Genomic DNA, 23529 nt, shown 5'->3' on the forward strand with positions numbered 1-23529 from the left:
ATCGGCCCATCACTGGTCCCTTCGGTAATGGATGTACTTCCGAGCGGAACCTATGTAATAGCGTCTGAACCAAACGAACACTTGCTGGATTCTAAGTTCCTGCGGTGCTCTGCCCTCACATAGCAGCTTTACAATTCGTGGTGGATGTTGCCATTTTCAATATTTAATTCCTGTTGAATTAGCATCTTATTAGTTCATTTTGTTCAATTCCATAAATATTTAATAAAAATACTCACCAATTATGCTGGAAAATTAAAAATATATGTGTGGTGCACGATGATACGTGCTTGCCGCGAGCAAGAAAACTTTGAAAATAAAATGTGGTGGCATGCTGGCGAGGATAGGGGATCTAAAGCTATCAGTACACTGTTTGTCATAATGACAAATATTTGTCAAGTCAGTCTGATATCCATGTCGATTTCTAATCGGTTTGGTAGATGTCCGGATCAACTTGACCTAGAGAAATATTTCATATGGTCCTATCTATAGATAGTGGAATATATAGATGAGCGAAGATAAATCCTCTGTCTCCAAACAAACTGTCAAACGTGTCTCCAAACGAGCATGACGTCACGATTTCAATGGAAACGTTAAGGGCTGTGACGTCATACGCGCGTGTGCACGGGCAAAAAAATCGACTCAGCCATGCTTTCGCTCATCTATAGATTCTACTATCTATAGTCCTATCTAACAAAAGTAAACAAATCGAGTTGTTAGTTTATTAACATTACCTTTAAAATTTTATGTTAAATTTGAATCAGATCGATTTTACTTTTTTTACTAAAATTTATAGTAGTGCAAAACGGCCAATCTGACTTGACTTGACGACTGGCCGTTTTGCAATGTGACAGTCCAATCTGATATTAAATTTTACCAAAACATTGTCAAATTCAAGCTCTATCTGGTAAAAGGGCGAATGTCGCAAGAGAGAATTCTCTTCGTCGACTTCCCCCTCTTTTAAATAAAAGTGACAAGCAAAGGATTTCTTTGCAGTTTATCACCTCAGAATGCAAGTTCGCATCGTTTTCTATCGTCCTGAGGTGATAAACCACAAAGAAATCCACTGCTTGTCACTTTTATTAAAAAGAGGGGAAGTCGGCGAAGAGAATCCTCTCTTGCGACATTCGCCCTTATTCCAGATAGAGCTTGAATTATCAGATTGGACCTTCGGTTGTCCATCGGTTTAATTATTAATTTTAATGATTTAAAATTGTTTCTAAGGTATATATCCGATCCGATAATCCGACACGAAAGACACGCTGTTAAGGTAAGTTTGTAAAAGCATAATTTTAAGTTGTTATGGTATATTAAGGGTCTGTCTCATTTGGAGAATTAAACTGAAATTAAACTTAAAAGTGACACTTCAATAATTATTATCGAATAACCCTGCTGGCAGAGCAAGATTACTTTTGACAGATATAGAATCATTTTGCATCGATGTCTTATTGGAATTGCGGGGTAGCACCAGCCATTCTTATGACCGGTTTTTTTTTTGCTAATTTTCGAACTGTCACTTTTAAGTTTAATTCTCCAAATGAGACAGATCCTAAGCATACAAATTACAGGACCCGCTTCAGAAACAGTAAACAGGTCATTAACAATCGGATCCCACCAAAGGGAAGCCTACGGAAGGGTGGCACCCCCTGGGGGACGGGTTCGACGGCGCAGAAGGGAATGATAACTCCGGAGAAAAATTGGACTCGTTCTGGAAAAAGAAGATGATATCGTGGTACGTCACGATGAAGGACAGTTTGAAGAAACGCTATGAAGATCTGGATGAAGGGACGAGCGCACTGCGGGTGATCAATCCGGTGGCCCTGCTGGACAAGAAAGCCACCCAGCGGATCGAACTCCGGTTGAGGAACCTGCTGAAGCTTCCGAAGGTGCAAAAAAAATGTTAGCTACGAATGGTTTTACAGCAATATCGAGCGAGCGCTGCTCGAGGGCGAGAATGACTTCCAGTTTTGCCCGAGGGAAATGTAACCGGATTTGAAAAACAAGGCGTTTGACAAGGTACGAGGAATAAGATTCGGTTTGAATGCGGGTTTATAAATAAAAATCTATCTTTAAATTTCAGAGCTGAGTGGAACCAAATTCGAAGGACTATGGGAAGTCCAAGACGTTGATCGGTAGTCGTTTTAGAGGAGGAACGTTGTGAGTTGGAACGCAAGCGGCGTAAGATTCGGCTACTGCAGTCCAAGCTTTCTTTTATTCGGAATCTTCCCAATGATATTCCTCAAGGTGACGGCTCCTTTGCGTTCTCCTCAGGATGGTCTTTTTACGTAAACCATGGAGGCGATTGATGTGATGTCCAGTTAATATCGGGTGTGTTTCGATCGACCCGATTTGAATGCCCTTACGATTCCAGACTTCGAGATTATAGCCAACGATAATCCGGAAAAGATTATGCTCTGTACTCTATCACGAAAGACTTCCAACATAAGTATCAGAATGCTTCATTCTATGTCGCTTCACCTGCCGTAAAAACCTCATCACCAGTATCGAAGGCGATCCTTTGCTGGGAGGTAACAGTTATTCGAAAATTTCCGGTATGCCCGAGATCAATATGTTTTTCTTGAAATATAATATTGGAGGATTCCCGGACAAGTTACTTTGTTGTTGATTATTTGAACAAAGAAAGTATCCGTCGTCCCGAAATGCCACTGCTGGCGGGTGCAAAAGTCGAAAACCTCGGCTCGACATTACTCCGAAATTTTCAGCACCTCTAAGCACCTTCTTATCTCTAAGGATGTGGATTCAAAAATGGAAGGTATATACACAGTATTAGCTGCTATAATGCAAGACGGGACTGCCCTGCAACAGACGGGATATTCTGTTAGATGTTAAATGTATGTATTCAAGTATCAGATCCTATCAGCAAAGCTATCAATGTCCTGTATGTATATGACGCGATTTGTTGTCGAAATACATACACCGATCCAATATTCAACAAGTTAATGTTGAAGAATATGAATATTCGCTGAATTACGCATGATCCTCTGTACTATCCACCTAAAACTAGCCTCCTTTTGCAAAGTTTGAGTAATTTTCATTCAAGGTCCTATGTAAATTTGATTTAAGTAAAATGTCCAATATAACAGGTCCCATCTGATTGTTCTAATGCAAAGGGTCCGAAGTAACAAAAGTATCTTAAAATCCAAGAAAAATGACCTGTACTGGAAAACCATTACTTTTATTCAGTTCTACGACTATTATTTTGCCTGTCAACGATTTAAAAATCGTTGAACGAAGTTGGAATTTTAATTCAGATTTATTTTCGTCTGCCAATTTTTGCATCCCATATTTCTCAGATTATGGCAGATGTTAGGTAGGCCCATTTGAAATGTTTGTCTAGAAATATTTGTCATTATGACAAACAGTGGACTGAGGGCTTAAATGTGAATGAAGGAAAAATACATACGATTTGACAGTTAGGTACCACACATGTTTCGGACAGCAGAACAAAGGGAACCGAAGCGACAATCTTTATCTGGTAATAAATGTCTTTTATCGCCACTCATAGACTGGCGGAATGGTCAGCAGTGTTGTACACTTAACATGAATAACATATGCGAAATGGTGAGTTGACATCTGGGAAGGAGTGACCTACACAGCACTGGTCCTCACAAGTTCCAATCTCACGCTCCCACGGGTCTTCCGATGACAATCGACCGCCAGCTAAGGGTTTTGTACTTAGCTGGTAGTGCAGCCTGGGCACTGTTGTCCTTCTGACATCAGCTAGAGTGAGTGGGTGCGACCGACCAAAGGGACCATCGTCCCTAACCCCTAATCCCAAAGCGTTAAGCGACCCGTGCCGAGGGGATGCATGACCAGGGGGGTGAAATAATGAGCTAGGCTTTTAACGGAGCCTGTGGGGTACCTGGGCACCCTCCACAGTAATTGTCCCTTACTGCGTCATGCTGGGCTCTAGCGTGGTGGACCTCTTTTCCCGAGCAACTCGTGGGACCAAAATGGAAAAACAAGTCAATTCTTCAATTAGTGGTAGTAGTGTAGACGATACCCGGATAAAAATGTACTATTAATTCAATAGTGTAAACAATTGAATTACAATACAATGTACGGTATACAATAGGATACATTGTTTCTTGATGGTTGCACAGATCGTGTCAACACTGAGGATACAATACATCAACATATTTCTTTATTGTAACAATACTTGCAATTGTTTTTGAAACGTTTTCGTACATAAGATTCAAACATTGATAACTTTTGAAACGTTTCTTTACATTGCATATAAACTGTATAACAATATTTGCCTCATAGCGCCAAATATGCATTTTATTCCCTTTAAATTGTATTGTTGAACAGTAAAGCTGTCACAACTGAGAAATCAAAAATCGTATTGTTTTACTATACAAATACAATACAATCCATTGTATTTTGAACAGTTTTGTTCGGATATTTCAACAATATATTAACCATACCATTGTTGGGGCCCTCCTTAGCCGTGCGGTAAGACGCGCGGCTACAAAGCAAGACCATGCTGAGGGTGGCTGGGTTCGATTCCCGGTGCCGGTCTAGGCAATTTTCGGATTGAAAATTGTCTCGATTTCCCTGGGCATTAAAGTATCATCGTGTTAGCCTCATGATATACGAATGCAAAAATGGTAACCTGGCTTAGAAACCTCGCAGTTAATAACTGTGGAAGTGCTTAATGAACACTAAGCTGCGAGGCGGCTCTGTCCCAGTGTAGGGATGTAATGCCAAGAAGAAGAATTAACCATACACTCTATTGTGTGACGAAAAGAATGTATGGAAAAATCTCAGATTTTGTATAGTTAAGATACTTAACAACCCGTACATTCTATTGCGAAAATTTCATTTACATTTGAGTAAATGGTTCATAACAATGCATTCTAATGTATTTCTATGGTTTCATTTACAATATAATCTATTGCCAACTTAATGTTATTAATAGTAGTGTTACAATAAATTATATTGTTATTCAACTGTATTTTTTATTCGGGTAACCCCTTCGCAAGAGGTGGGTTGTTCAGGTCTCCGCCTAAAAGGCCAGAAGCAACAGTCGGCAGCTCGGTGCGCAGCGTGAAATGCGTGGAGTGGAGGTCTACCCAGAGACCCAGGAGGCCCAAGGATTCGCGGACTCGGGCAAGGTCGAATCGACCGAGGGCGTGCCAGCGAAGACGGTGGTGCCAAAGTCTACCCAGACTGAGGCTCAAGTATTCGCAGGCACGTCGGGGATCACTGCTCCAACGGAGCAGACACAAAAACGGGGGAGACAGTCTCCAGGCGATGAGTAACGCGGAGGGTTACTACCCCGAACAAGGGTAGTGGGGCTGGGAAGCTGAGCCCCGGCCAGGTACCTCCCAAACCGGTGGAGGAAGGACCTGTAAAAGTCCGTCCACCCAGGAAAGACGGTGGTAAGGGGTTACGGCAGGCTGAGAACTCTCAGCCGCCCCAGACCAGGGAAATAGAGGGGGATGACGCCTCCTGGACCCTGGTCAAGAACAAGAGGAAACCGAAGACGTCAAGGGCCGAAAAGAAGGCCCAGGCGAATGAGGGTAGCAAGAAGTCTAGGGTAGGCGCCAATCGCTCCAGGGGCGATGCCCTAGTCATCAAGACGAACGAGGCTAAGTACTCGGACGTCTTGAAGGCGATGAGGAGTGACGTCAAGCTCGGTGAACTCGGCGCCGACGTACGTCGAATAAGACGTACCCGGATGGGCGAGATGATCCTCGAGCTGAAGCGGGGCGTCACAAGCGGTTTAGCGGGTCGGGGATGTAGTCCTTCCTCCCTCGTTTTCTGTTGGAGGTAGTCCCTAATCCCGCACTTCCTGGACAACCCAGGAAGTCTGTTAAGCAGATTCCCCCTCCATTGCTTGGGAAAAAAACATATGACCATTGCACATCGAGATAGGAAGATATTCGAATAAGGGGTTCATCGAGATGGAAAAAGCAAAAATTTGTGTGGATTGAAGAAACCGAAAAAAAAACATTTACATATTAAAGATATCGAAATATGGAAAATTAAGATGTAGAGAGTAGACTGAACTGCGAACAAAAAATAAATTACCCTTCTTATAATCTCATAATTTATTTAGAAAGTAAAATAGTTTCATCACATCAATCACAATTTGTTGATATAAATTAAATAATGCCATATTCTACGTAAAGCTAATGAGAGAAGTCAAACTAATAGGAAACACTGCGTTATACGCTTTAAATATCGGTCACTGACTCATCACTCTCTACACACATTTTTCATTTTTTGCATAATTTCCTCACGACTTATTTGGTTGCATAACCTTCTAATGGCACTCAAACTTATATTCACGCACACACTCATGGCACTGCCCTTTTAATCCTTGTTCCTACCCTCCATTGCTAGCGTGATTTCTTCAATGCTCTTTCCTCGCGTTTCCGGAATAAACAACGCGTTGAAGAACATTCCGAACATACAACATCCGGCGAAGGTCCACATGCAGCCATGCATACCCAGCACTTCCACCATCACAGGGAAGTACTTGATCACAATGAAGCTCACCACCCAAAGGAATGTGGTGCACAGAGATCCTCCGAAGCTTCTCAGCTTCTGTGGCAAGATCTCCGACAGGATCACGAAAGTTAGCGGCAGGATACCGCACGCGGCGATGAATATCACAAACGATAAGCTGGCCACCGGGATCCAATTGATTGCACTGACATCGAATCCGTACATTTTAAGGTAGGCGTGAACTCCCATCGCAGCCAGACCAACAGAAGATCCGAAGGCAGTTCCGATGTAAAGCACCTGGAAAATGTATGAAGAGGTTGTTCAAAAATCGATCATCAAGATTGGAATACGGAACTGTTTACCTTCCGCTGGAAACGATCAACCACTAAGGTGGAAACGTAAGAACCCACGATTTGGATGCTGCCCACGATCATAGCAGCTGTGTTGGGATTCAGATCCGATCCAGCTTCAGCAAAAATGTTCGCTGTGTAATTGATGAGGGCGAAGCATCCCGAGAACTGATTCAACGTAACCAGGACCATTCCTATCAAGAGAGCTTTCTTGGTTGAAAACGGTGCTAAATTTGATAAATTTATTAGGATTATTTTCTTTGTTCATTATAGCAATATGATTAGTGGGCATTACCAAAATCAGCCAACTTCAGAGATGAATCTTCACTGGAATCTTTTCCGTTCGGGTAAACCTGGTTAATCATGGTAGTCATTTCCGTCTTCATCATTTCAACATGCTCCAAAGAAGTTGTGTAACCGCGAAGATACTTCAGCGAGCACTCAGCCTCTTCAATTTTGTTGCAACGAATAAGGTGCTGCGGTGTCTCCGGAAAATTTATGAAACACAGCAAAAACACGATCGGCAATGTCATGAGAATGTACGATGTGATGTGATATGACAAATAGCTGCCAACGACGAACGACACCAACGTTCCTATATTTATGAATAGGATGAAGAATGATCCTAGAGAGCCTCGTATGCTGTAAAATATGAAAAAGATGTATATCAGTTGACTTCGATAAACTTTATTCTTCACTAGCTAACCTATCCTCTGCAATTTCTGTAACGTAGAGCGGTACAAGAAGGAATACTCCGGCAGCTCCCAAACCTGCCAGCACTCGCCCCAGGTACAAGATTTCCACGTATCCTCCGAAGGCAACGCATGCCCAGAATCCGAGAAGGGGGATAGCTGCAATGCAGAGCGAAAACTTCCGCCCGAATTTGTCCGCTGACCAGCCGAAAAGAACCGTCCCGAAGATAGCACCTACACAGAGCAGCGAAGCGATCCACGTAGCTTGGATATCCGTTACGGGGCCGGTGTGCAGGGGAGCATTCGCGGAAACAAGCAGCGGGAGAAATGGCGACAACCATCCAATGGCGGTACCTTGCGCTAACGAAATGATGTTAACTGTTGAAGAGAAAGTCAATTGTGAACTTTTTAATTGGGTATGAAACTATGTGTCGAAAATAATTATTTACAAAAGTTGGCTAAAAGTTATTAAAATAAGCCGAGAACACCTCGGTACTTTTTATTTGAATTCAGGTTGTATGGCAGAAGTTCGTCTTGGTTAACGGTTTGCATTTTTTACCTTTCTCATACAAACCAATTTTTATTTTTCAATCATGTGAATTTTGATAATATATCAGTTTTTAACTCGTTATATATAGCAACTATGGTCAGAGAGGCACCTGGTAATAGGGGATTGGGCTTGGGTAGGCCATCTTCCGGTATACCCTTAGGGACCTTCCGCAAGCATATTTAAATTAGCATAAATAATACAATTATAAGTTCAAACAGCAAAAAAGCAACACTTTAAAAAGAAATTCATGTGTCATAACTTCGATGAGTCCAAAGGCCTTCTTATGATCCTTTAGCAGGATGTCTCGGGATGATGATTCTAATATTGTTCTCCAGAGATTTGAAATCGCTGTCCATAACCGTGGCGAAGTTAAAACGCTTAATCCTACCCGTCTTTAGCTCTTCCAGTACGACGTTTTATGTAGATTTAACACATGGATTTATCGACATCTCAGCAGGTCCATCGAGCTGATAGGATTTAACCCACTACTTTTACAAGCTATCCGTGCATTTATTCCAGCAGGTTTTTCAAGCCTAGAGGATTTCACTCATTACTTTCACACACTACTACACTGCCCATGATCGCATATTTGTAACAATTGCACTTTTTGCGATTTTGAGTTAGGCTCATGAATTGTCTTCAAATTGTTAGTTCTTCCATCTAAGTTGGTGAAATCTGAAAGTTTGTTCTAAAAATCTTGAAAAAACTACCAAGTTGTTTTGTAACATCGAGCATAGTGACCGCATAATTGTAACACTGGAAAATTATTTCACCGGTGTGCCATGTTCCTTGAACAAAAATTAGCACAATTGATTTGCACTCAAATATTAAGTGATATAAGCTGCCGATGATTTTAACTGCAAAAAGCGTTTGTGTGTGTTTTTTGAAAATGCGTTAGATTTCCATAATAATGCATATCACAAACTTCATCGTTCCATTTCTCCCATGCCTACTTTTGTCGATTGTTACAAATAACGGTCATGGGCAGTACAGACCTTGTTTGTTCTCCAAAACGTCATGGAATATGTGAGGTTTGTGTACGTTACCATCAGCGTGTGGTTATAAATGGACACCTCAACGTGTCAATCGGTGAGCAGCAAGCTATGACTCGGCCTCTTCTTCTCAGATCGCCGTGGCGTGCACATGCACCCACCACGGAGAGCTGCTGTCATTGCATTCCGCTCCGACCATTTGAAACCACACAGAATACAGAACATACGATCTATCCGTTCAACCAAGTCCTGAATAACATATCTGTGCATAACTAAACTTCCTAGTAGGTTAATCGAGCTGAAAGGTTTTACACATTACTTTTACAAGTCATTGTTGTAAGACTTGATGTTGATTTGTGGAATAAAATGATGCCATGCTAAAAATTTATTTTTGTTACTCTGATAGTCCTTTTGAACAACTTTCCAAGGAACTTCTGTTCCACATGTCGATTTATGCTTGAGTCAATGGTTCTTTCATTAGCGACTCATGAAAGGTCGACTGTATTACATACTCATTTTGGTGGCTTTGGTTGTAGTTTAAAATGGTAGCGGTAGCGTTTTTGTCATGATGCTGAATTCAAAATTTCCGTGTGTATAAATTTCTTTTAAAAAAATATACTGAATTTCGAGAAAATTTCTGAAACTCCTCTAAATTGCCATAAAAACACCTATTTTTTATTATTTTTATTTTGTTTTTATGGAAGGTTATTATGATTCAATTCAACAGAAAATTATTTCCTCAGAAATTCCACGGAAGTTATTTTTTATTTTAATAGAAATTTCACAAAGAAATCCACTAAAATAAGTTTTTCTTCCACAGTAAGTTTTCCTAATAGCTGGGTCCGCTCAGTACTGCTGTAATAAACGTCACTGAGCATCGAATGCCCACCACATGCCCTCGAATCCTACTCGACGTACATACAGCGGCGAATTCACCAGAAGCGATCTTTCAGCAGCTATCTCGATGAAGCTACACAAGGATTCTGAGGAAGGTCGCTGCCCCGGTTGTTTCTGACATCATCTACTCGTCCCTTCCTCTGACTCTGACTTTGAAGTTGGAAATGGAATTCCCTTTTCCTCGATTTTCATATCATTCACCGGGATTGGGAAAACTGATATGGATGGGTGCTTTTGGATATACAAAAACAGCATTTCTTCTATAGAATTGAAGGCAGCGATGTCAAGTACTGAAGCTGTCGCATGTTGGGTGACGCATTCAATAAAAAGGTCTCAGTGTCGCCAATCGTTGGTAGGTTCTGCGTTAGAGTTTTGTTGCCGCTGGATAAAGTCGCTTGCCGCGTGTTGGGCTACCAAAATTGTGTTTTTTTTGGACTTTATTAGAGTGATTTTTAAGTTTGAAAAAAAAAAAAACTGCCGAAATTGTGTATAGAGAGCAGATAATATTCGAGTGTGACTAGAAGAAAACCTTCAACTTATGTGGTTCCACATCATGATGAACGAGAGTTTCGTCTGCTTCTGCGAACCCAGATAATCCAAGTTTTTCGTTTTCTCAGCCAGACAGAGAGCATAGAGAACGAACGGAACAACATCCGGATGCTCCAATGTCCACTTTCTGGCATCGTAGAACTTATCCGTAACATCTTTGATGCCTCCGACTCAGTGAAGAACAGTCAAAGCAGTTCCTCCTTTAATGACTCATCTCCTAAAACAGCTTTTCAAATTTTTAACCAACATTTTACTGCTTTAAATTTTCCCAACAAACAAATTAAACTCATTTTATTGTCTCAGCCGATTATTTGACTTAATAAGGATCAACTTTGCCCATTGGCGTAACGATGCTGTAGCTGTGACAGGACGTTAAAAATTTTCACGTCGTAATTCTGATAGATTTTATGAAAAACTAGCTTTATGTACCCGGCCTTGCTCGGAGTTGCCAGTTTGGTTTGCAGTTTTTTTTCACAATCGGAAAATAATAAAACCAATTGGTTAACAGGGTAATTGTGTTTACTTGTTGATACTTCATCATTTGATTAAAAGAAGGCTTTTAGAAATATTGACTGATTTTGAAGAAGGGATTGTGGTTTTGAATAGCCTTATTCCGGGCAAACGTCTATTTCTAAAGAAGGAAAAACATCAACCAATGTCTTATTCCGGCCAAACGCATATTTTTAAAGAAGGGATCACACCCACCATTGCCTTATTCCGAGAAAACGCCTACTTTTAAAGGAGCAATCACATCCACCATCCAGAAGGAAACACATTATTCATTGCTTTTCACTGGGCAAACTATGATTCCGATGAAGGGTAACAATTATCATTGCTTTATACCCAGCAAATGCATGCTTTATATGAATTTTTTTCAGTATTATCCCAAATTCACTTCATGTTAAATGACCTTAGGCCAAATAGTGTTATGTTAATGGCCTGATTCATTCAGGGTTATGTCATTTTTAGGGCAATGTTATTGTCGAGGATTTGCTATTTTTGAAGAATTGTTTTCGGAGCATTGTACAATGTCAAAGAACCTCGGATGAACTAAATAAGAGGGATTTCAAATTAAGTCGTTTTCTATACAATACCCAAAAATAATTTCCTTTGGGTAAACAATACGTGTTTAAATATTTGGTTTAATTTCACCCATGCGATAGAAAGGTATACTAAACTGTTCGTTTAATAAATATGCCCTCTCTCGTTCAGCTATGACAGTCCTCTCTCACAACCACCCCATTTTAAAAGGACCTACCAATATCCACTAAAATCGGTTCCTTAGGACAGACAATATTTGATACCAATTTGGTTCAAATCGGTCATGGGGCTCAAGACTTACATTGAGTTGATCGATTGTTAAACAATACCCCTCCCCACATACCATCTCTTATTTCCAAAGCGCATGCCTAACCCCTATCGTCGTCTCCTTAAGATAAAGAATGTGTGTTCCAAATTTGGTTGAAATTGGCTAAGGGGTTCAGAAGGTAAACTGAGTTGATAAAAACTAAGCAATACCGCTACCCTCACCCTCCTCCTTTTTCAAGGAGCATTACTAACCCCCCCCTATCGTCGTCTTCTTAAGATAAAGAATGTCTGTTTCATATTTGGTTGAAATCGGCAAATGGGTTCAGAAGTTACACTGAGTTGATCAATAACTTAGCAATATCCCTCCCCCCTTACCATCCCCCTTTTCCAAAGAGCATCCCTAACCCCCCTATCGTCGTCTCCTTAAGATAAAGAATGTGTTTTCAAAATTTGGTAGAGATCGACCAAGGGGTTCAGAAGATACACTGAGTTGATCGATGACTAAGCAATACACCGCCTCCCCCCACCCTCCCCCCTTTTCCGAACAGCATCCCTAACCCCCTATCGTCGTCTCCTTAAGGTGAAAAATGTGTGTTTTAAATTTGGTTGAGATCGACCACGGGATTCAGAAGGTACACTGAGTTGATCGATGACTAAGCAATACATCTCTCCCCACACCCTCCCCCTTTTCCGAACAGCATTCATAACCCCTCTATCGTCGTCTCCTTAAGATAAAGAATGTGTGTTCCAAATTTGGTTGAGATCGGCCAAGGGGTTCAGAAAGTACACTGAGTTGATCGATTACTAAGCAATACACCTCCCCCCACACCCTCCCCCTTTTCCGAACATCATTCATAACCCCCCTATCGTCGTCTTCTTAAGATAAAGAATGTGTGTTCCAAATTTGGTTGAGAACGGCCAAGGGGTTCAGAAAGTACACTGAGGTGATCGATTACTAAGCAATATCCCTCCCCCCACACCCTCCCCTTTTCCAAACAGCATCCATAACCCCCCTATCGTCGTCTCCTTAAGATAAAGAATGAGTGTTCCAAATTTGGTTGAAATCGGTCAATGCGTTCAGAAGTTATGCTGGAACATACATACAAACATACATACAAACATACAAACATTGAGTTTTATATATATATATAGCTTTATGTACCCGGCCTTGCTCGGAATTGCCAGTTTGATTCGCAGTTTTTTTTTTCACAATCGGAAAATGAATAAACCAATTGGTCAACAGGATAATTGCGTTTTCTTATCGATACTTCATCATTTGATTAAAAAAAGGCAGATTTCATTTGAAAACATTGAATGATTTTGAAAAAGGGATCTAACCCAAAATCGCTTTACTCCGGGAAAACGTCTATTTCTAAAGAAGGAAAACATCCACCGATGTCTTATTCCGGGAAAACGCCCATTTTCAAAGAAGGGATCACATTCACCATCCAGAAGGAAACACATTAATGATTGCTTTTCACTGGGCAAACCATAATTTCGATAAATGGTTAAATTGATCGATAACTAAACAATACAATAATGGGTTCAGAAGTTAGGCTTGAGCATACACACAAACATACAAACATTGAGTTTTATATATCTCAGGTACTTATTCAAAAGGACGTATGTGATTTTGTAAACAAAGATGCATACGTCGATTTGTCAAATATGATGGCACTCCTACGCAAACCAACACAACGAACATGTAGCCGAAACCTCCCCTACCTGTATGTGGCGATGGTTTGCGTGGGAGTGCTATCAGATTGCAGAAATCAACGTTTAAATTTTTGTTTACAAAATCACATACGTCACATCACTGAATAAGTATCCGAGATATATAGATAGCTAATAGCTATATGTATCCGGCTTTGCTAGGGACTGAAAAGTAAATTATTCAATTAAAATGTCCAATGCTGTAGCACAAAACCCACAGAGGTAGATCTACCGCTCATAGAATTGTTCCTTTGTATCAATCTATTTTTATATATTTGTTTGGCCCTTCTACCTTTTCAATAAACATCTTCCAAAAATAGAGAATAAGTGTACCAAATCTGGTTGTAATTTATCCTGGGAGCTACACTGAATTGCTCATTTTTAAAGACAACCTTCCCCATAATTTTTCCCCAATGACCCTCCCACCTCCTTTGTTATCTTCTCCTTGGGATAGAAAATGTGTACACCAAATTTGGTTGAAATCGGTCCTGGGAGTTAGGTGTTACACTGAATTGCTCTTTTCTAAATACAACCCTTCCCCTTACCCTCCCTTTTCCCAATGATCATCCTTTGTTATCTTCTCCTTAGGATAGAAAATGTGTGCACCAAATTTGGTCCAAAATCGGTTCAGGGGTTCAGATGATACACTGAATTGCTCTTTTTCTGAACAATACCTCCAGACCCCTCCTCCCTTTACCAAATTACCCTTCCATATGATCGAATACTCGTGAATATGTGTACAAAATTTGGTTGATATGGGTACTGGGGGTTGGGAGTTACACTGAATTGCTCGTTTTATAAAGACAACCCCTCCCCCGATATCCTCCTTCTTTTTACAATGACCGCCCCACCCCCTTTGTTATCTTTTCTTTAGGATAGAGAATGTGTGTATCAAATTTGGTTGAAATCGGTGCAGGGGTTCAGAATTTACTCTGAATTACCCGTTTTCTGAACAATACCCCGCCCTCCAGACCCCTCCCCCCTTTCAAAGATTACACTCTCATATGATTGTTTCCTTATATTGAATATGTGTACAAAATTTGGTTGAAATCGGTCCTAGGAGATGCAAGTTACACATAATTGTTCGTTTTCTAAACAAAACCCCTCCCCCTTTCTAAATGACCCTCCCACCCCTTTGTCAACTTCCCTGAGGATAGAGAACGTGTGTACCAAATTTGGTTGAATTCGGCCAAGTGGTTCAGAAGTAGTTAGCGAACATACATACATAGATTGATTTTTATATATATAGATAAAGATAATATTGAAGATAATAAAAATTTATGGAAGTCTTTTTTTATTTTTAACTTCTTCCTATCAGAAACATGCTCATTGAAAATCCTATCGGTATGCTCACTTCGACAGTTAAGCGGATTGAGTATACAATATTCCGAATTACACACCGGATACATAGTGCAACAAACTTAATGATGGTATGAAACCCAGCCTTAACGAATAAATTAGATTTTTATTACCATTCTTGATTTCATTACTCAAGAAGAACTTTCATGAGATTGGTATATGTATTGAATATCGAAAACCTGAAGAAAAATCTGTTTGTTTCATGCTAAAAATAATCCTTGTTCCCAAGTAACGCCCAAAACAGTATATTCATCGTGCAAATTCTATTCCCTGACTTCAAAATAAATATTCAATGCTTATGCTCTTATAATTGTGTTACAATTTAGATCAATCACATTTTTTGCATTAAAGACCAGATCATTTAGAAATAGGAAGAGCTACTGAATAGCACATGGATAGAGCATTTGCCTTTAGATCCAGAGGTCAAATGTTCGTGACAGAGAATTGTTAATGCTAGTACCTATTATTGCTTTTCTCACCGAAGAATAGACTACCGTGCAAATTTGTCGAAGTACCAAAACAAATACTCACACGTCCAATTCTATAGAAATTAGCGAAAGCACAATCCAAAACATCATTCTTGCACCTTATCTCACACCCCAAACAGCTCTTTCTTGCAGTGGAGACGTCATCCATATATGGAGAAACTGGTGGGAACATATTTTGGTGGGACAATATTTTTTGCATGGGAGTCGAATACTATCGACAGACATATGATTTCTGTACAGTGATACACGTACCATGTTGTACGCGTACAGCAGCAGGATGACACACATATTGTTTTACCATTCGCTGCGTTACTATAGTATTATTTGCGTTTCACGTAGATTTTCCTTATAAAATAATAAAAAAATATTTTCCATTTTTACATGACCTGTAAATATATTATTAAAATGTAAATAAGGGGAATGACGGCTTTGGCCGGTTTTGTTCTATTATTGGCAGGGGGGGGGTTTATCACTGACAATTCTCAAATTTGCCCTAAACATTCTTTGCATATCAAAGAATATTGTGGCCAAATTTCATAAAATTTGGTCGACAAAAACCACCCTGACAATAATAGAACAAAACCTGCCAAAGCCGTCTTTCCCCCTACATACTTTATTCAAATCCGGCCTTTTGCTGATTATTTTAAACATCTTTATTGTTGTTCAAAACACACTTGGTTAATTTTCGATTGATGTAGAGAAACACTACTATCTGTAAAATTGCTAAAAAGTAAATTTGTCGTTATCAAAATTATTAGGTATATTACAATATGTACAGCTTTTTTGATTATTGGAATTGAAAAAGAAAACGCAAAATCCCTATTTACGCCCAAACAAAATCCCTATTAAAACTATTCCCCCTCCAATCGTGGAAACTCTTCGATATGCAAAATTTTCTGGCATTGTCCGTTGTCTTACAAAATATGTAAGTAATTATTATTATATTCTTTATTATCGTGATTTAAAAAAAATGTAAGTGTTCGGATTTTGAAGGCATTTTCCTAACTTTTTAGATCTTTGCTAATTTAAGGATACTCCAAAAGAATCTCTCACATTTTCTGATATCCCATTTTCTTAGATTCTAGAGCTTCGATTGGATCATTATCATGATCTTAACTTTACAAAATATCTTCAGACACGTTTAACTGTGTAAATCATACAAATTCTCAATATTTGCACATTCTTTACACCCTCCTGAGTAATCAAATACTTAAGATTCCTTAGATTCCTGCATTATTCAGAGTTTGACAAGTTATTTCAACTTTCGTTGATTTTTCGATACATATACGGAAATGGCCTAGATTCTCAAAATTATTTAAACCTCCATTCTTCAAGTTCAGTAGACCCTCCAGAATGTCCAAGATTTCTTATTTCTCCTGGTTTTCCCGATGTTGACCATCCAATTTCTTACGAATTCCATAGCTCATCCAGAGATTTATCATGTGGTAATGCGGGACATTCTCCGGGCAATTCGGATCAAGCAGGCTGAATCAGTGAATCCAGGACTGTAATATTAAAATTAGTAAAAGGATTGATGGAGATATCCGTGCTGTTAAGTATTACTTATTGTAGGCGATGAAATATTCATTTAATTGTTGGGAAATAATTAGTTCAAATATAAATAGAAAACATGTTGACGTTTCCTCTTTATAAGAAATATTTACAAGAAACTAAGAAAAAAGATCAGCGTTCCAGACTTGTCTGAAACTCAGAATTCAAAAAAGCTGATAATAGCAAAAGAAAATTATTTAAGGTCATCAAGTATAACCAGGACAAACAGTTACAATATTTTTATAAATATATGCCTACTGAACAAATCATTTAGTAAATTCAGTGATATGATGTGGCATATAAATTTGTAAAATAAGTAATTTGAACTAAAATGGAATATACAAATATATCGCCGACGAACACGTTCATTGGTCGTTTTCATATTCCAACAAGTCAGTGATGGGTAGTGACCGCAACCAGATGGCGCCATTGTATGCGTTACTAGCATTGCTTGCATTCAAATTTGCTTTGCGCTGTACCTGTAACGTTGTATACAACGGGCGCAGAGCAGGGTACGTATCAGCGTAGAATCATCATTGCTTGGGTAATACCAACGTGATTCTGGGTGACAGATATATGATTTTATGCTGTACAGTGATTTTCGCATCATATATCTGTCACAAGTAGAACACGGCGCAAAATTTGCAATAGGTTGGTAACAAAATAGATCAGAGTGCGTTTTTATTAGATATGCAGATTGTTCGCGAGAATCAGAAGCTTTTGATCTGCTTGTGCGGTCGATATGTGAATAGATTTAATTAATCGCAATGCTGTATTTGAAAACATGCCTCAGAGACGTTTATTTAGGAGTAGGGTAAATCACTACTTGGGCCTATGGATCCGGTTCCCGGCTCACTGCACAGAAAACTAATGATTTAAACTGTTTGGAAGTCGTAGGTTTATGGTTGATAATTTTTAAAAAGTCTTCCATTTATTTTTCACAATACTCAATATTTTCCTATCACTTGTTTTACTCCTAATTGATTCAATTGTAGAAAATAAAAATGTAGAATTCAAAATTTCACTCTCCGATGCCACACCACTGAGCCGGAGTGATTCTTTCCACTTTTACAAAACGGTATTATCGAATAAACACCTACCTGAAAATCGTCACAGTGCTCGACACAACCATTGCATGAAGCTGTTAATCACCACACCATAATTCTAAACACCCGCACTTCAATTATTCTTATTTGTTCGTTTCACTAGAACTTATTTAAACATACTAGAATACATTTTAAAATGTATTCACAAACCGAACAAAAATTCACCTCGGCCCAAGAACTTCTAGCCGCACCGTGCTGCCAAAAGGCCAGGATTATAATAATGATCCTTCATCGTTAATAGGAAAATTGTCTGATATGTTGACGTTATCATGTTATTTATAGTTCTCTCGATTTTAAAAGGTGAAATAAATATTGTTTTAAAGTATTTGGAAGAAATTTGGATGAGTTTATATATCTTCTCCTGAGAGAGAGAAGCCAGCTCACTGACAGATCGTTTATTTACTATGTCTTCTTCTTCTTTTTTTGTGTGGAAACCGAGGAAACTCAACAAATAAAAGTAACATTTCATAACGTCGGAAGCAACATTTTTCACTCCAATAAAAACTTGTTCGAATTAGCTGATTTTAATGGTTATGAACTTCCTAACGGGCAACAAAACCGATTTCTCATAATACGGGATCATTCACATGGATAATTACGGGTTCAATTCACTGTAGCAGATATTATGATTCCAGTTGAAAATCGAATTTCGAAGTCGCGAAAACCGATTTTATTCGCGTTCAACTTAAAGCGCATCGTTGCGCAACTGGTGCACATTGTTCGCAACCAGATGCGCTATACAGCGCACCAGATGCGCAGTAATAAAACTTGCGACTAGTAGGAGAAAAATTGATTGTCGTGAGTTCAAAAATTCGGTTTTGAGCTGCACATATAATATAAGAAAAGTTGCGAACATAAATTGCCAAATGAATAATTTTGGTTACGACCATTTGAAGTTGCATCGCAGTGTTTACTTTTTCGGTTCGCAGTTACTGGTTTGCGGTGACACTAGGATCAACATAAATAAAGCGAACTGTCTTCTCTCTCTCAGATCTTCTCAACCAAATAAAAATGATTATGAATAATACCATCTGGCATCTTGTTGCCGTGGAACGTGCATATTTTTGTTTACATCGCATTTTCTACCGTTCCGAGAGAGAATGAGAGTAAAATGTTGAGAGATTGAGTGAAATTTTGCTTAGGCCGGGAACTGGTTTTTTGTATGCCGGATTGGGAATTGCTATGACTGAAATGAGTGCTGCACCTCGTTAATTTAAATCAAATAAAAGCTTCTTTGAACGATATTTAGCACGAATAGCTATTTTTTAAGCAGAAGTGAACCCCAATGCAGTATTATACAGCCTACAAATTTCAGAAAAGTTGCTTCCTGTCATAAATATCAATTAAATAATGCAGTCGTACGCATGTTAGGCCGGGAATGGGGTAAGAAACCCTATCAACTTTTCTGTCGGAATTGGGTGAAAAAAAGTAGATCATGTTTGTTGCTTGAAAGACAAATGTACAGCATTCATAGGTCACGTACAGTCGTGATTTATTTAGTAGGCAGAACGATCGCCCGATCATCGAAATGTTGTTCTGCTTTGTGCGGGTGAGTAAATTAATTAGAAAGTGAAGACTCAGTGCGCGTCAGTAAGCAGAACGATCGGCCGGTCATCGAAAAAAATGTTCTGCTTTGTGCGGCTAGCAGAGAGATCGGCTGGTCATCGACAATTTTGTTCTGCTTAGTGCGGTCGGTAAATTAAATAATTGGTGTTGGTTCGATTATGTTTTAAATTGATTAAACTACACGCTATACACGGCATATCGTTTACCAAAACGAACCCTTCCACAATACCTACCCCATAATGTCCAACATCCCAGTGATTTCTCGTGGAAGTGCAGATGACTCGTCGGCTTCTATCAAAGCGAGTATCACGTCAACATTTTCCTACCCATAAGTATTGCACATATTTAGTCCACTTCATTATCCAATCCCTCTCTTCGAAACAAGTTGAATCTATTCGCTCAGGTCTGGACCCCTCAAAACACGTTATAACTTATGAAATACAAGTTTTTCCAGGGTTTTGTGAGTAATTGTTATCTAAATCGAGCTTATGATCTTAACCTTCCTAACTAACACCAATCCTAAAAGCTGCAGCGCATTTTAATTATCACTGTAGGCTTTTTGAGAAAGGTTCGGTAAAACTCTTAGATTTCAAGTAGTGGTAACTAAAAGCTGAATAAGAAAGAACTTTGTATTCTTTCGGATGGATTTTAGAAACTCCGCATACTTTTTAATTCTCTAAACTCCTATTCTGCCCATGATTTCATAGTTGACGTACCAGCACCATCGATGTTGGGAAAACGCATTTTTATTAATTTTACCCGAATCATCATATCAATCAGCAAAATACATGAACTAATCTGTCTAAATGGACAATATTAGTAGTTATTTTAAGGCCGCGGGGAATTAATTATTATTCCTTTGATTGAAATGGTCACAATATGCATACGACAGTTTATGCGATCAAACAAACGTTTTGTGAAATGTTTGTTCCCATAACATGGCGTAAAAACCAGGCTACTACGTGTGGTTATAAAGCGCTAATTGTCGCTGCAGCAATGAAACCAGTGAACATGTCTCAGTAGGCGTAAAACAGACCTACTGAGAGAAAAGATGTGTTAAATGTTCCTATGTGTTAACAAATGCTCCTATAAGTTAATTTGTTGGCTTTTTTTTTTTAACTAAATTTAAAATTAACGACCAATAAGTTGTATTGGGATGTAAAACTGTTTTTTTTTAATCGTCCTAGAAGTTATTCTAACAGAAAAGAAAGGTTAGTTTGTTGTGGTCAGATCGTCGTTTGAAAGCTCGTAGGAATTGTCAGGCCACTGAATTGAAAGCTGGCGAAAAGAGTTTAACTAACTAATTTATCCAATATTTGATTTACAATGTATTCTAGGTTCGAAGCAAATAAAAAAAATCTTCAAAAATCAGGATCGTGCTTCACATTCTATATACGGCACGCGCAACACCTATGGTTTTCTGAAGCTATCAAGGATTTTGGGAATCCTACGAGATTTCTAGATTTTTGTAACAAGGCTGAGCGTCGATGAACATCATCTGAAATATTTAAAAGTCGTCCATTGATTTCTGGTAGACCAACAATATACATCAGTTGAATCGAGCGAAAATGGTAAACTTTCTGTGTTATGAGTGTTAAAATAGAAAAGTTTAAACAAATTTAGCCCCCTCTAGAATTTTTCATTAGTTACGCCAATGTTGCCAAAGAACCCATATTTTTGAAGCCTTTAACTATTACAAAAATCGAAAACAAAAAATCAAACCAAGATAAAATTTTCAAAACGACTTATCTGCTTTTGTAAACAAAGATTCAAACGACGATTTGACGAATCTGATAGCTCTCCCACGCAAACCAACACCATCAACAGGTAGCGGAAACCTTCACCTACCTATTGGTGGTGTTGGTTTGCGTGGGAGAGCTATCAGATTCGTCAAATCGTCGTTTGAATCTTTGTTTACAAAAGCAGATAAGTCGTTTTGAAAATTTTGTCTTGAAACAAGTGCTGCAGTGTGAACCGGCCTGAACAATAAGTTTGATGTTCTCCCAAAATGTGGCGAATATCAGTCCAAAGTTAGATTACAGCACTTTTCTGATTTTTGATTTTAGAAGTATCTTTGAATTGGCCACAACTCCGGTGATTTGGAATCATTGGCACAAAAATGGATTACTATCATCTTTACATAGGATGTGGAATGTTGAAGTGAGTGCGCTAGAGATGGGCAAAACGGATCACTTCGTTGAACGGATCAGATCTGGGTATTTCACTTTAATGATCCGGATCTTTGAACCGGATCGGATCTTTTGAACTTAACATGAGGAAAATGCAAAATGGCGTAGCGGCTGTTATTCAGGCTCACTCTTTTGACACAATCATACAATATTTCCTCCCTCTTTCGCTAACAATCATATATAACATGTAAAAAGTACTTACAATTTTCTTTTCAATTTGTCATTCCTCTTTAAATGCTCACGAATTTTACTGATCTGGTTAACCAGGTCTTTTAAAAAGTGATCTACGAATCATTCACTCACATTGAAGATCCGGATCATTTGAACGGTTCCGGATCTGAACGCCCATCTCTAGAGTGCGCTAAATTGTCTCGCGCACGCCCTGTTCCTTCGACTGTATTTTTGAAACTGCCGTAAATTTTGCAATGAAACTCACGCCAGAGATGCATCCTGAACAGAACATGGGCCAAGAGCGTGCCTTGGTGTTCTTAGTTTTGAAACTATGCAAAAACATACGAGCATACCTGATTTCTATTCGTTAGATACCCAACGGTTTTATTACTAGACGAAAAATGTGTAGCATGCCGTAGTTTGAATTTGTTTTTCTAGGATACAAGTTGCTTAGGTTAGGTCAGTGCTCTTGAGCAGTGTGCTGTTCAAGTTCAAGAATGTTTTGAACACGAACACGCGTTCACGCGCAGAACAAAATTTTGGTGACCGGCCGATCGTTCTGCTTACTGAAGAAAACATGTTTGGATCTGGGTGGTGCCAATAGAATCGATTTGGTTGTCAAACTGAAGCCAAAATTTTCTATTGTGCCGGAGCCAAACATTGAAGATTGTGGTTATGTTCGTTTCAGATTCTATATTGAGAAGTATTGTTATTATTTGGGAAAAAAAAATAAAAATAAACTTAGTTTGAGTTTTTTTTATTATTTGTAACAAATATTTTCACATTACATTTCGAGTGGAAAATTAGTAGGAATGCTATTAAAAAGCACTCGTTATGAAATTTCACGAGATTCAACAGCTGATTGGAGCAGGAATGTATGTAAACCATCAAAAAGTCATGTAGAGTCTTGCGCATTTGTGCGCCCTCATGTAGCATGGAAAGAGAAATTCGAAGAGCGGGAAATGTTTGACAGCTAAGTAACTGCAAAATAATTTTGCTTATGGGATTGATTTCAAAATATCCCGCTACTCGCTTGAAAACAGAGAAGCGATTCTATCCGCAGCACCCAGCTTTGGATGCGATCTCCGATCGTTCTACGTCCAATACAAAACACAAACAAACCTACACTGATCTTTGCATTTATCAAAACGGTTTTCCACAATAAAAATGACTTGGGTTCTTTCTTATTGTTCGATCCCGGAAAATGGAAAAGTGGAATCTTTGGATAAGGTAGACCTACGATGATTTTTTCACACTAACTCGTCAGGTGGCCTTGAGCTTGAACAGATGGCAACATAAATGGAAGAGTGTGGAATAGGGTAGATTTTTTTTTTTTATTCGTATATTTATTTGGTAGGCACTCTGTGTTTTTTTTAACCGCTACTGTGCCGTGATCTACTGTGGTATTCTGCTGTACAGAATCCACACAGAATCTATTTTTAGATATCCCTAATTCGTTATTGTTGTCGTTTGCCAGTTCATCGCATCGTGAGTCCATTGTGTCCATTTGTCCGTATGGTGTATCCAATGATCGTTGCTTTGTCCGGTTGCCATTTATCGAGGATCGTTGGAGG

The 23529-nt window shown here is 39.0% G+C and overlaps 1 protein-coding gene and 1 long non-coding RNA gene across 2 annotated transcripts in view; one reads left to right on the forward strand and one right to left on the reverse strand.

The window, feature by feature from the left end:
• Nucleotides 1-1149: 1149 nt before the first annotated feature.
• On the forward strand, nucleotides 1150-2585 carry LOC134216269 (uncharacterized). The gene is made up of 3 exons (XR_009980582.1): nucleotides 1150-1267; nucleotides 1566-2013; nucleotides 2078-2585. It is a non-coding gene; the product is annotated as an uncharacterized LOC134216269 (long non-coding RNA).
• A 3449-nt stretch (nucleotides 2586-6034) lies between these two features.
• Nucleotides 6035-23529, reverse strand: part of LOC134216270 (facilitated trehalose transporter Tret1-like) — a 56914-nt gene continuing 39419 nt past the window's right edge. The window contains exons 2-5 of the mRNA XM_062695204.1: nucleotides 7531-7894; nucleotides 7120-7466; nucleotides 6837-7051; nucleotides 6035-6771 (exon numbers count right to left, since the gene is read on the reverse strand). Of these exons, the coding sequence (XP_062551188.1) occupies nucleotides 6340-6771; nucleotides 6837-7051; nucleotides 7120-7466; nucleotides 7531-7894 (1358 nt within the window). The 3' untranslated portion in view covers nucleotides 6035-6339. The remainder of the gene's footprint in view (nucleotides 6772-6836; nucleotides 7052-7119; nucleotides 7467-7530; nucleotides 7895-23529) is intronic.

The sequence above is a fragment of the Armigeres subalbatus genome, chromosome 2 (assembly GCF_024139115.2).
Source record: "Armigeres subalbatus isolate Guangzhou_Male chromosome 2, GZ_Asu_2, whole genome shotgun sequence".
Taxonomy (NCBI): Eukaryota; Metazoa; Arthropoda; class Insecta; order Diptera; family Culicidae; genus Armigeres; species Armigeres subalbatus.